The following is a 13,278-nucleotide window of genomic DNA, read 5'->3' on the forward strand; positions in this document are numbered from 1 at the left end:
TTTAATCATGAAACTTGTTAGGGAGTCCAAATCAGAATCCACAAAACATTTCGGAGTATTAAATCCCGGTTCATTTGACGACACGCTAACAGATATAGGAACGTGTTCTCTGGTCCAAGACAGTTTTCCGGTACTAGTTTGAGTTTTATTTGGTTTTAGCATGCCTCAAAATCATACATAATAAACCATGGGAAGTGTTGTTTTTCTTTAGGAATGGTGACGTCATTTTGTTCCAAGTTATCAAAAATTGTGGAATTGAGTTTGTAGTATCCTCCGTGAAATTGTGCTTTTGTTATTCCTGTGCACGTGCGGCAATGACGCGAACATTGAAATGATGACGGAAACAGGTTTTCACAGATTTCACATTGAAATCGCTACTCCGTCGAATGTTTTCACGTTCCGATTGTTAATTAGGTACTGCGGCAGTCTTGTCCGTCCACAGCCCAGGGGAAAGTTGGTCCGGAATATAACTATATGAATGTTAGTGAGAAAGACAGGCTTCCACTTAGTGTTTTCCCGCTGCCATAACACATATTCCACAAGAGCCATACCCTCTAATTTGTTCCGAAGTTTTCCATTAACATCAGCACGTTGGTTGATCAAAATCGGTTGATGGAAAACGGTTTCATTCCCGTACGGTCGGAAATAACGATATTCTCCGGTTTATGTATTGCGGGGTATCATTCCGAAAGAAACGTTCATTCGAAAGGAATTATCCTCCCCTTCGTAAATCCCATCAACTTTGCTCTTGTCGTAACATATTTTTACGGAGTTATTTGAAAAACGTTGTACCATTATTGTTTTGTTCGTATACAAGATGTCGATGAAATGGTTGCTAGATGGATATATAGAGGTTACACAACGGGTGGTTGTTGAATATGGTATTTATTTTACTCGAGTTAGTTAATTTTCAAAAGTTACAAAAGACACAAGCTTTAGCGAGTGTCTTTCTGTTACTTTTGAAAATTAACTAACGAGAGTGAAATAAATACCATACTCAACAACCACGAGTAGTGGGATCTGTTTCTACCACAATATCATGATCAGTCGGAAATAACATACACCCATGTGTTTGTTAACATGGCTGGCGTAGTGATATGACCCATATGTAAAAAGTCACACACTTATATTCAAAAATGACTTCTTTTTTTTACAAATTTAATTATTGTCAAAATTGTTGATTCGTCAACAACTTCGTGAAAAAATAAAATAGATGAACGACTTTAAATATTGAGAGTAGCAGTATTGCATTAATTTATATAGATTAACCACGGACTTTATGCGCGGAAGGATATCGTACGAAGTCTGCCTCCCGCCAAGTGATGAACCGTTGTAGACGAACTAATCGCTGTCAATATCCAAAACCATTGGCCTACGTTTCTTCGTGACGGTTCTAAGGTTGACGTTTATAGTGAAAGTTCAGCCATAGTCAGACCGTCTAAATAGCGATAACGGGACATTGGGAGAACGAAATATTTCCCGACACTGTGGCAGATCTTGTTTTGGTTTCACGACCTGGACACGCGACGGTGTGACGTCGAAACGATATCGAGCGTCTGTAGCAATTTTGCCTGAAACTAGCGATCAGTTCGTTAAGTATAGTATCATCTTTAAATATTGCCTTATTAACCATCCTTTCCACATAACCTCACAACGTCACCAACATTTGTCGGATGTTGACAGCCGACGACGTAAACAAAACGGCAGGTGGCAAAAAGCACGTGGAAAAAGTCTTCTCGGTCAAAGTTCATCTTCTCGACCAATTAAAACTCTTGAAGGTCATATACCACGTTTGGTATATAACTCACATTTATCCAACAGTCTGCGTGTTTATACAATGATCTGAGAGTGGAATAACACAGCGTATTGTGGTAGAAAGACCTTTAACTTGGCGTAACATGTTGAGCTATTTGAAAACAGTTTTATTGGGAAAAAGGTTTAATTTGAAATTTAATTATTGTAGAAGTGAAAACTGAAAATTTTACTTTTCGAAATATATTTCTTTTATTTAACTTTTTCTTTTTCGAAATTAAAAATATTTTTAGATTTTATTTTTTATCTTAAATTATTAAATTTTCTGAAAAGTTTTCATTTTGACATTCTGGATTTATAAAAAAATAAATCTGAAAACTTTTTGAAATTTGATTCATTTTTTAAATTTTTAAGTATTTTAAAAACATTTTAACTTTTAAAACTTAAATGTTTGATTAGGGATCATTTTAGTGGAAGGATCTTTTTTTTTAGAATGAGAATCATTTTGGTAGGAAGATCATTTTGATGACACATGAAGATCATTTTAATAGAAGGATAATTTTAGTATGAGGATCATTTTGGTAGGAGGATCATTTTGGTGACACATGATGATCACTTTGGTGACACATGAGGATCATTTTCGTGACACATGAGGATCGGAGGATCATTTTGTAAGGGTCCAAAACCTACCTACTATACTACTACCAATAAATTCTTCTGGATATTGTTTTGTGTTCCAGTTATTGTTTGATAACCGTCTTAATCAAAGTATTTAAAGTTTATAATATGGCCATTTCAATTTCCTTCCCCGTATGAACCAGACTTCAATATCATGCAGCTAGCCCCATGGGCCGGAGGCCCGAAGGCTGATACGAGTCGAGAGTTAACACGGGGATACGATGGGGAAATCGTATTATACACTATTTATTATTTAAATCATTATAAAAATATATCCCATAAAATTTACCCTATTAATATTTATATATTTGCCCCAATAATATAATATATATATATTCAAATACGCATGCCGAGCGAATAATATGTAAGACTCTAATATAAATCTACCCGAATATATAATATATCATATATATGTATATTGGTCGGTTCCGGGATAACTTATTATGCACAGTATCTCATACGCAAATCAAGTAAACTCATTTACATATAGTCGTTTTCTGAAAAGAAGGAGAGTTAGTACACGGACTTGGATAGCAATCATTAGTCCACAGTTATTTGTGTGGTTTGAAAATTATATACGAAACAGAAAACAGGAAGAATTTATAAACAAAAATCTTCTTCACTGTTTCGTTATATTAAAGCTGGTTTTATAAAGGTTAAATTCTGGGGGTATACCCGTATTGTATTATAAATTCTCAGAAAAATGAACTCAAATGTAATATGGGATAATGTGAAACTGGCTATAATCGCATTCGGCTTGCCTTTGTCTTCTATAGTATACTTTGTTCTCCAACGTGCGTAACCGATTACATAGGGTACCTCTATTGTTCTTCGATTTCCCTACCAATAAAAACTAACGCAGAGTCACGCTTGACTGACTTCCCCCCTGACTTTAGAGGTGGTTACATCCGGTTGTCCTCGCGTGCCATCTGCTTGCTGCAACACTGAACATTCAAAGGGAGCTAACTCTAAATTGTTGGGATCACTAAAGTCAGAGGATGTGACGTCGCGACTAGGATGAAGAGGTTGTTGGTTGTGAACGCTGACGACTTCGGATACAGCGACGAGAGAGATGCTGGAATCGTGGAGTGTTACCGGAAGGGTCATATCAGCAGTGTGTCCCTATTGGTCAATGGTGTCCGGGCAGAGAATGCAGCCAAACTGGCTAAACAGTACAATATTGCTACAGGTGACCTTTGAACTGATGAATACACTCATCGATAGTAGTAACTTTATACTGCTGTTCGACAAAACGAATCGTATTAATGATACATTTGAAAAGAGAATGAGACAATAATTATATACAATGTATATCACACAAAAAGATCGATGTCAATTTTATGAAAATGAATTATGTATTACGTACCTGAAATAGATACATAGATCTATATACAATTTTATTTATGTAATCTGTTTCATTCAAATTTATAACATGTTATGTGTGTTTGTCGGCATATTCTTACAAACATATTATGTTCTGTGTGAAACGAACTTGGTAAAGACATTGAATTATAGTTTAACTATTAATTAAGTCTGTGATCGACCTGTTAACTGTCTTGGTGCATTGCTTCCCGATTTAATTACACTGGATTAAGACAAGAAAAACGCAATTTCCACCATATTTCAGTTTATTATACCCCCGCAACGAAGTTAGGGGGGAGGGGGGTATACTGGAATCANGTCCGTAGTAAATTGTCCGGAAAACTTCTCCTTAATTAACAGGTGGATTTCATTGAAACTTTACATGAATGATCAGTATCTTATGTAGTTGTGCACCGGCATTTTAATTTGGGATTTCAACCCTTTTTGATGGAGTCATGCCCCTTTGTGCGAAATACTTGTTTATTTTTTTGTTTTTTTATTTTTTATTTTTAACAAAATAGTGATTACCATAACTCATTACTGGTGGGAGACTATATTGATTTGCATAAGTAAGCCTTTAGCGTACAGTTCTGGTTTGTTTAGGAGCGAGGGTATTAGTTAGCCTTTGGCTTACAGTTCTAGTTTATACCGCCACAGGGGTTCGTTACAAATGTCTGAAATACGCATATGCTATATTGATACGTTTATGTGAGGTGTTACACGTATCAGTAAAGCATTTGTGTAGTTTAGATTTTTTTTGTAACGAACCCCAGTGATACAACTGTTTCGTAACATATCATGTCGCGTGCATTTACAAACTGTTCTCGTTTGACTATTTTAAACGATTACTTACAATATGGAAATAATTTGATAACTTGATATGTGAAAACTGATATTTAACTTGAAGCGAGATAATTCTTAACGTTTGTGAGAACTCATAAGTAATTTGAAAGGTCAGAATTATTAGATATGAGAAGAATAATTGGCTTGATACTTATGAATACTTAAATGTGATAATAATAATGATTCGCTTGAAACGTCAGACCTATTAACCCTGAGATTGATAATTAATTTGAAATGTGAGAACTCATAATTAACCAATAAACACAGAAGTATTAACTGTGAGAATACCAATTCATTTAAAACGTGAGAGTTATTAACTTGAGTTATGAGAACACTCAGAACAGTGATGTGAGGACTTGTAATTACTTTGAGATACAAATTCTTATAATTAAGTGCTTTTTCATTTAAGAACGTTAAATTTTTGCGTAACACAAATGTAATTTTTCATGTGTTTCTGCTTTAATCTAAAGGAATCTTTGGAATTTTATGACTGCAATTTTAACCACAGTTTTTCCGACCGATTGCGGCACGGTAACTTAAACCAAGGTCCCATCGGTCAAGGTCATAGGTCATGGACGAAGGTCAAGCTTACATAATGTTCATAGATGCATATCAACACGTGACGTAACACGATCCTAGCTGTAGTACCTAAACATTAACGGAGTTCAAGGTCAAGTCTATGTTACAAAATGTTTTACAAGATATGCTGTTCTCACAAACGCGCATAAACGTTTGACCTTAGATGGCCATGGCTGCTGACTTAGTCCATAACTGACCAACACGTGAAATGCTTGATTAATCAGACAAACGTAATACTATACATGTATTGCCCTCGTGGTAGAGAAACACGACTTTTTGGATTACCTTGATTAATCATGTTTCATTCGGGCAATATTAATCGAGGTAAAACAAAGAATCACGATTCCCTTTCGCAAAGACAATAAATAATGCTTATACCGAAATAGAATAACAACTAACAGCGAAGATGGCCAGACTTCTGCGCAATAGTTGTCGTCTGCTGCTGTCATTCGGAACTTTCCAGCATGGCTCCAAATAAGGGGAATATGACCGGGGAAACTCGAGCTCGTTAGCTTAACACAAGGGTTTATTTCCAAGTGATAAATATGATCCAACCGGACACGCCGTTATATAGAGGAGGGATAGTGATATACATCCCGCATCATTTCGCTGTAACTCAACATCACATTGTATATCAGTATGTTTAAAGAGTTTTTTGGCATCAGAGGGATTCCTTGTCGTATTGTGCTGTAGTATACAGATCATCGTATAGCGATGGTTCTGTCATTTGTTTTCTTTCCTTAGATTTCATGTTATTTATTATCTGTGTCTGTACCTAGGCTTGCACGTGAACCTGACCGAGGGCCACACCATTGGACAGGGGTACAGAACTCTGACCCGAAACGGATGTCTCCTCGGCAAGTTTGGTTTCCGGGAGGCGGTCAAGGAAGGGAAACTCGACATCATAGAGGTACATTGCCAGTAATTTTCGCGTTCGGGTAATTGTCACAGATCCGCCGCCCCAATTGCAAAAGTTTATTATTTTTCAGCAGCGTCTGCGTAGAAACTTCAGATAAGACCGTTGTCAGAATATTTGTCCAGCCATTGCTGTGTTCAAGTTGTGACATTTTCATGTGGTTGTACTTCAATTGCTCCACCATCAGCGGACATCGTAGTCATAGACCTTATAGTTATGACGAAAACATAAAACGTCAACTACAAATTGTTTAGGATAAAAAAATGAACCACGGGCACTAAGTTTTGCCATGAAAAAAAAAGAATGAGAAAAAAAATAAAAATAAAAAGAGCCGGTCCGTAACATGATTAGCCTCTATACACTTTTATAGGCCGACCAGCTTCCGGGCCACTTTTTTAAAATCAAATGAATGTAATTTGTTGATACTCTACCTGAAGTGATATTTGACAGGTTCGACGTGAGATTCAGGCCCAGATAGATAAGTTCCGGGATCTGATGGGAGAGACGCCCTACCATGCAGACGGTCACCAACATATACACGTGATACCGGGTAACCTTTTACAGATAACATTCAGCATTGAATATATTATATATCGCTTTTTAACCCCTAAAAATATACTGGTCTGACGAAAGACGAATGTCTTTTTAAGTCTGTCATTTTAATACTTCATTGCAAGTTAAGTCGGAAACACCAATCAGACAAATACAATGTTTGTCCACCAATTATGTCTAATGTTTTACGCGCAATATCACGTGTTGTGAAATCTTGGTCCGTCCTCTCAACTCGCAATCCCACTGACGACTGACCCTCTTTAGCAACCGTTACTGCATGTTCTTCTTGTACTTCCGGTTTCCCGCGGGAACTCCTCTAGAACCTACCTCTGGCTATACTGACTTTTTCTTACTGATTACAAACAGGTATAGTGGAAACGTTTGCTGCAGTTCTCAGTGAAAATGGTGTGAAGGTCACCCGCCTACCAAATGAAAGGGGTGTGGCCTCAGAGGTCTGGGCCACGCCCCAAAAGGCTGAGTTCATGACGGAGCTGGTACATCAGACCGAGGCTGCCAGTAAGGTGTTTACCTCTCACAAACTGTGGTACGTCAATGTTGGCTCTATACAATGGCGTACTAGAAAAACTGTCAGCGCTTTCTCTGTCACTTTTTGTACATACTTTTGACATTTTCTGTAGCTTATGTTGACGTTTCCTGTGTCTAATTTTGACGTTTCCTATGCCCAATGTTGACGTTTCCTGTGCGTAAAGTTGATGTTTCCTGTAGCTAATGTTGACGTTTCCTGTGGCTTATGTTGACGTTTCCTGTGCCTTCTGTTGACGTTTCCTGTAGCTAATGTTGACGTTTCCTGTGCCTTCTGTTGACGTTTCCTGTAGCTAATGTTGACGTTTCCTGTGCCTTCTGTTGACGTTTCCATGAAGCTAATGTTGACAATTCCTGTACGTAATGATGACATTCGTGTCTAATGTTGACGTTTCCTGTAACTTATATTGACATTTCCAGTAGTTAATGTTGACGTTTACTGTATCTAACGTAAAATTTAATTTCCTGAAGCATGCATCCATGTCATTTTCTGTATCTAACGTTGTCATATATGTGTGTCCTGTACACAGGGTTAACATTTCCTTTGTCTAATACTGCCACCCATGTGAGCGGTGTTGACGTTTCCTTTAGCTAATACCGAATACTTACCTTTTCTAAACGCTTAAATAACTTTCCTTTTGCGATACATATTTCACGTTGTAAACATCAAATTACAACGATACGTTATTTTACGGAAGTTTAAACGGAATTCACAAACACTAATTATTCTGGTTAACATGTACACTTAATGTTACTAAAATGAGGATATATTGTTCCATTCTTTTAATATGAAATACATTCTTTTATCTCGGTTTCTGGTTTTACTTCTAGGACCTGTGATGGGTTTGTTGGCTTGCGAACCATGGGTTCCAATATGACAGTCGACAGAGTGACGTCTCATCTTTCTGAAGTGTTTGACGTCACAGGGTCATCAGACTCGGACAAACAGAAGCTCATTGCGGCCTGTTCTCAGGAAAAAGTATTATCGTGTGAATGGATGGTGCATCCCGGTCACGTGACTTCCGGTGAAGGTGGCTGTGGAGAAGGCCCGGATGAATTTTCTCAATCACTTGATCGGCAGCATGAAATGGACATCCTGTCTGACAAAGCCATATTAGACATTTACAAGTGTATGAACATCAAACTGACTAACTTCCAGAACTGTGTTAATAGAATAAAATAATAACCGGAAACGTTTCTTTTTGTGTGTTTTTGCTCACCTGCCCAAGACGATAATGATTGGCTGCTGAGAAGGTGCTGTGTTATATCATCTCTTCGCCATCAACTATTTACATATTTTATAACATCTGGCATGTAGCTTCCTTGTGTGTTAAAATGTTTAAACTTCAGCAATTTTCTTTCCTGATATGCAGGCTATAGCTTGCTGGGCCTGATATCAAAACGTTTTCGGATTTGTTTTATGATAAATTAATTTGTCTGACTTTCTGCCCATAAGGGTCTAAAGTATTAACATTTTCAACGACTTCTGCTGCAGAACCGTACTGCATAGTGTGATGATATTTATTACGTCACTTGTCTATTCATAGTAACAGGCAAAAAATATGAAGGAAAACTGCAGTCTTGCTGGCGAGCTAGCTTTTTTCATATCCTCGATACTCCAGGGGTTATGCTCACTTTGGCTCTTTGCAGAGAGCGAAAGTGAGTGTAACCCCTGGAATATCGAGGGTGGCTTTTCCAGCGATGTGGTATAACACTGGGACGCGCCCTAATTTAGGTAATTGAAGCAAACGCGCTCGTTGTTACTAAAAATTTCTTATCGTGAACGGAAACATATTTCTCTCATTATTTGCCATAATCGTTATTTTTTGTACTTCACACATTCTGCGGGTGATGTAGGTTTACTTTATATTTCGTGATGGGTTTGTTGGCTTGCGAGTGATAACATATTGACGAAATATAAAGTAAACCTACATCACCCACAGAATGTGTGAAGTACAAAAAATAACGATTTCTTATCGTGAACGGAAACATATTTCTCAATATTTGCCATAATCAATATGTTTTCACTACAGTTCAAAATCAATAGCTCAAACATAATTTCGTTGAAAATTTTACATGTATTTGACCTTTGGTCTAGTATAAAGGTCACGTTGATCAACTTACAGTGCACTACTTACCTTCTTCAGGGTTCGTCTCGATATATTGTCAGTTTAAAAGTTAGACACGGACAAGATTTCACTAGTAATTTTGCATCGATTTTGCCATTGACACAAGCTCAAGTCACAGTGATTTGACATCAGTGCACTGCACACACGAAGGCACCCGATAATTTGTTACAGCGATATTTGCACACATTCTGTTGGTGATGAAGTATACTTCAAGTTTCGTCAAGATATCTTAAACGGTTTTAAAGATTCAAGTCTGGACGAGACGGTTACAGAAAAAGAACCAGTACTTTATATCTCCGCTCATTCGAAGGTGAAACATAATAACCAGGCATGGAGGTTATATCTCATGGTAACTCGACTTAGTTGACTTGACTTTATGCATACAATAAATTAACTCATTCACCCCTGAAATTTCATAATGAACTAATCTAACCTATGAACTGGCAGATTTCAAATGTGTCAAGAAAGCGACCTACTTTGGAGAACTGCATGTCTTATTACTTCGTAATCATGATTCAAATTGACGAAATATCTGATTCAAGTTGTTCTAAAACCCTCATGTCTGGTCATTCTCATCTAGAGTTCGCGACCAATTTTTGTCAAGGCACATGCGTTTTTGCCAAGCAGGAACGTGATGGATAAAAGACCTGTGATAAGAGAGACAAGCACCTGTTCTAGGGTGTCCAGTAGAAGTGCTAGATGATTCTCTAGTTGTATGCCAGATTTCATCATTGTTTGACTTAAAACGAAGCCATGAAAAATTAATTTTTGAAAAGTAAATTAACACAAACTCTGCTTGGAAAATGACGTAACGTGAGAGAGTTTTGACCTCTGACTGTATGAATCACTAGCTTTGTTCGCCTATGCTAGTATCTTTTAGATTGAAAACAGACTGCGACGTGACGTCATTTCGGTGTTTTGCAGCCACCTGGTCATACATACCACGCTTAGATTGTTCTTTGTTGCGTTGTTTATTGGTTTTTCGACATAGTTGTTCAAACAATAGTACATCCTCGATATCCAAGAGTTACGCTCACTTTTGCTCTCTGCACCCCTGGAATATGTCATAGCAACATTGAAGGCTCAGTGTTCACCACCTTGTGTATGAGACAAGAAGACTAGTTTGATCCTTTGATAAACATCAAAAGATTCTCGCGGTCGCGTAACGGTAAAATTGACTGGTCTTGAAGTCTGGTGTCGCTCCTCTGTAATCTTTAAAGGACAGATATTAGCCTAATATAACTGATCATTGCAATTTGAGAAAGATCCTTCCAGTATTTCTAGAGAAATAGCAAAAACAAACCTTCACTGTCAAAATTCAAGATGGTCTGTCGGCCATTTTGTTTATCTGATCAGTCTCAAAAGTTAACATGCACAACTACGAACAAAAGGAACCTACATATCAAATTTGAGAAGGGTTATGATATCATAAATACTGTAATACATCATAGTAACCTTGACCTTCAGTAAGAAAACAAGACACAACTAAGAGTATTTATTTGTTATTACATTTTTTATTAATTAAATGTAAATTTTACTTTTACAAAACTGCCACAAGTTATAAATACAAATATTCCACTAATTGCACAATTGAAGCACCTGATGACAGCTAATATAATATGCAAAAATATACATAATTTTGTTGATATTATGTAACATTAAATAAAATCATGAGAAGGCATTAAAGATCAACCTTACAACAATAACAAGTATGGTGTCAGTGTGTGTGTGATCGTATTGTCACCCTGACTGCCAGACTTCCGCTCTGTCTTCTACTAAACTGGGAACCAGAGAGGGACTTGTACTAAAATGAATTCTCCCTACAGTACAACATGACAAGCTGATAAAAACAATGATTTCTCCCCTGATTACAATCATAGAAACAAGGGTCTGTCCAGCAGACGGCACCTCAAATGACAAAGCAATTAAGTCCAGTTACCGTGGCAACCCTGGGAACTCTTCACTTTGATTTTAGTTACCTTGGTTACTATTAATACATCATAGTAACCTTAACCTTCAAATCAACGTTTCGTTTCCATGGTTACCTTGGATGTGCTGAACTTTGACCTTTTCACACAACAGTATCACAAAAGCTTTGCTGAAACATGACATTTGTGAATTTATCAATAATATTGTGCCAGCGGAGAACTGTCTCCATTTTATTTGATGAAGCCTAAGTATACTGAAGTCTTAACACAGAACAATAACAAAATGCCATTAAAACGTCAACTAATAAAACAAATACAAAACAATCAATTTTGTACAAAAACGCATCCTCTGATGTCACCTTTGAATGTCCTAGTTTTAGGTTCTTACTTCGACATACATGGGGGGCTGGAAAGAGAGAATATCTGAAGTGGTAGGCAGACTACCAGAGAGAAAAAAACAAAGGTTTCACCTCTACTTTAGATATTAGTGGTACATTTTTGTGAACTCTAATGCATTGTTCCTACTAAAACAATAAACAGATCTTAAGATCGCTTATTCTGTCATTTCTATCATACAGTATTCGCCATAATTAGTGCCCTTCCCCTTTTAAGTGTCGCTCCCTCTTTTCCATAACTTATTAAGATTAAAAAACATTTTCAAAATGACCTCCATTCTGGCCCTCTCGTGTAAACACAATATTTCCATTACCGGGAATACCATTATATTTGACACTACAGTCTCACAATCTGACAAGACAATTTTCCAGTGTCTTAGAAGAAAAACAGAACACCAAACTTCAAAAAAATAATTCCCCAGAAACGTGTCTGACATACATCACCTTTACAGGAACTGCCATATTTGTCCCTGAAGACTCACTTGAACTCCTCCAATTCAAAGGTTAGAATAGTTCATTATGAAATTTCAGGCATGAATGAGTTAAACGAGAGCCCCTTCATTAGCCAATTTCTCATGTACACTGGGTGCTTATTATAACAAATACAGTAAGTTGACAATTGTGTCCGAGTAACATGCTTAATGTTTCACCAAGCCTTATAGTCCTTTTAGTTTTGAACTATTTCTTGTCTTTTTGAACACAGAAGCTGAAGAGGAAGTAATTGGGATTGGGTAGAGGGGTGAGTACAGGTAAATATTAAACGTTTTCTGCAGCAGGGGCTCAAAGAACCCTTCCTCAAAGGTTTTTGTTTTCAATATCAAACATTCTGAATCTATCAAATTCAAGTACGGGCAGCTTTGGACACAGGTCTTTTGTTAGTGAAGCTAGTCTACTGTTTGATGGGAGGGAGGGGAATATCCTAATTTGGAGGGGTGGTTACTGCTACAATAATGTATTACGTTTCTATGCTAGGTTTAGCTAGATTAGTGTTCTAACCCCGTACAACTATGAAAATATCTATTTTTGACAGACATCAAATCCGGACCAACTGTATGAAGTTGAGTGCCTTAACAAATGATCCACTTTCATACAATGTGTGCAACACACCAAGGCTGTTTTCGTTTAAGTGGCCAAACCGGTCGGACCACAGTTGTTCGTTTATCAAATAAGGTCGGCCTAGTAATCTGATGCTGCTTTCAGGCGAGCCTTGACAAAGCCTTGCAAGGCCTGCATAAACATTTGCAGGTCGGCCAGTAGTTATACTGGAAATTGTTACATTTATAAACGGTCAAACCGATTGTTCCGCATAAACCAACAGGCTCCCAATGAATTTTTTTAAAGAATTAATATTTACTGGTACACAAAGAAAAATTACTTGTGCAATATTTTTTTCCCTTAACCAAGATATTAGTTCAGATTTTCACTTCTACAAAATACTAGTTCATAATTTCACCTCTAGAAAAAAATTAAGCATTGTTAAGGTATGAAAATTGCTGAAAAATATGATAATTTGAACTGATAGCATTATTTATGGAAGAATTCAAGATCCAACAGTATAATTTCACACAAAAGCAACCCTAACTGAGAATCAGAATTTCCGG

At 37.1% G+C, this 13,278-nt stretch overlaps 1 protein-coding gene across 1 annotated transcript; it reads left to right on the forward strand.

Moving 5' to 3' along the window:
* Positions 1-3,382: 3,382 nt before the first annotated feature.
* On the forward strand, positions 3,383-8,440 carry LOC110453321 (carbohydrate deacetylase-like). The gene is made up of 5 exons (XM_021502223.1): positions 3,383-3,619; positions 5,994-6,124; positions 6,581-6,680; positions 7,049-7,226; positions 8,057-8,440. Exons 1-5 carry the CDS (start codon positions 3,448-3,450, stop codon positions 8,406-8,408), a joined length of 933 nt encoding a protein of 310 aa, XP_021357898.1. The 5' UTR covers positions 3,383-3,447; the 3' UTR covers positions 8,409-8,440.
* The last annotated feature ends 4,838 nt before the right edge of the window (positions 8,441-13,278 follow it).

This window comes from Mizuhopecten yessoensis, unplaced genomic scaffold (assembly GCF_002113885.1).
Source record: "Mizuhopecten yessoensis strain PY_sf001 unplaced genomic scaffold, ASM211388v2 scaffold7269, whole genome shotgun sequence".
NCBI classification, from domain to species: domain Eukaryota; kingdom Metazoa; phylum Mollusca; class Bivalvia; order Pectinida; family Pectinidae; genus Mizuhopecten; species Mizuhopecten yessoensis.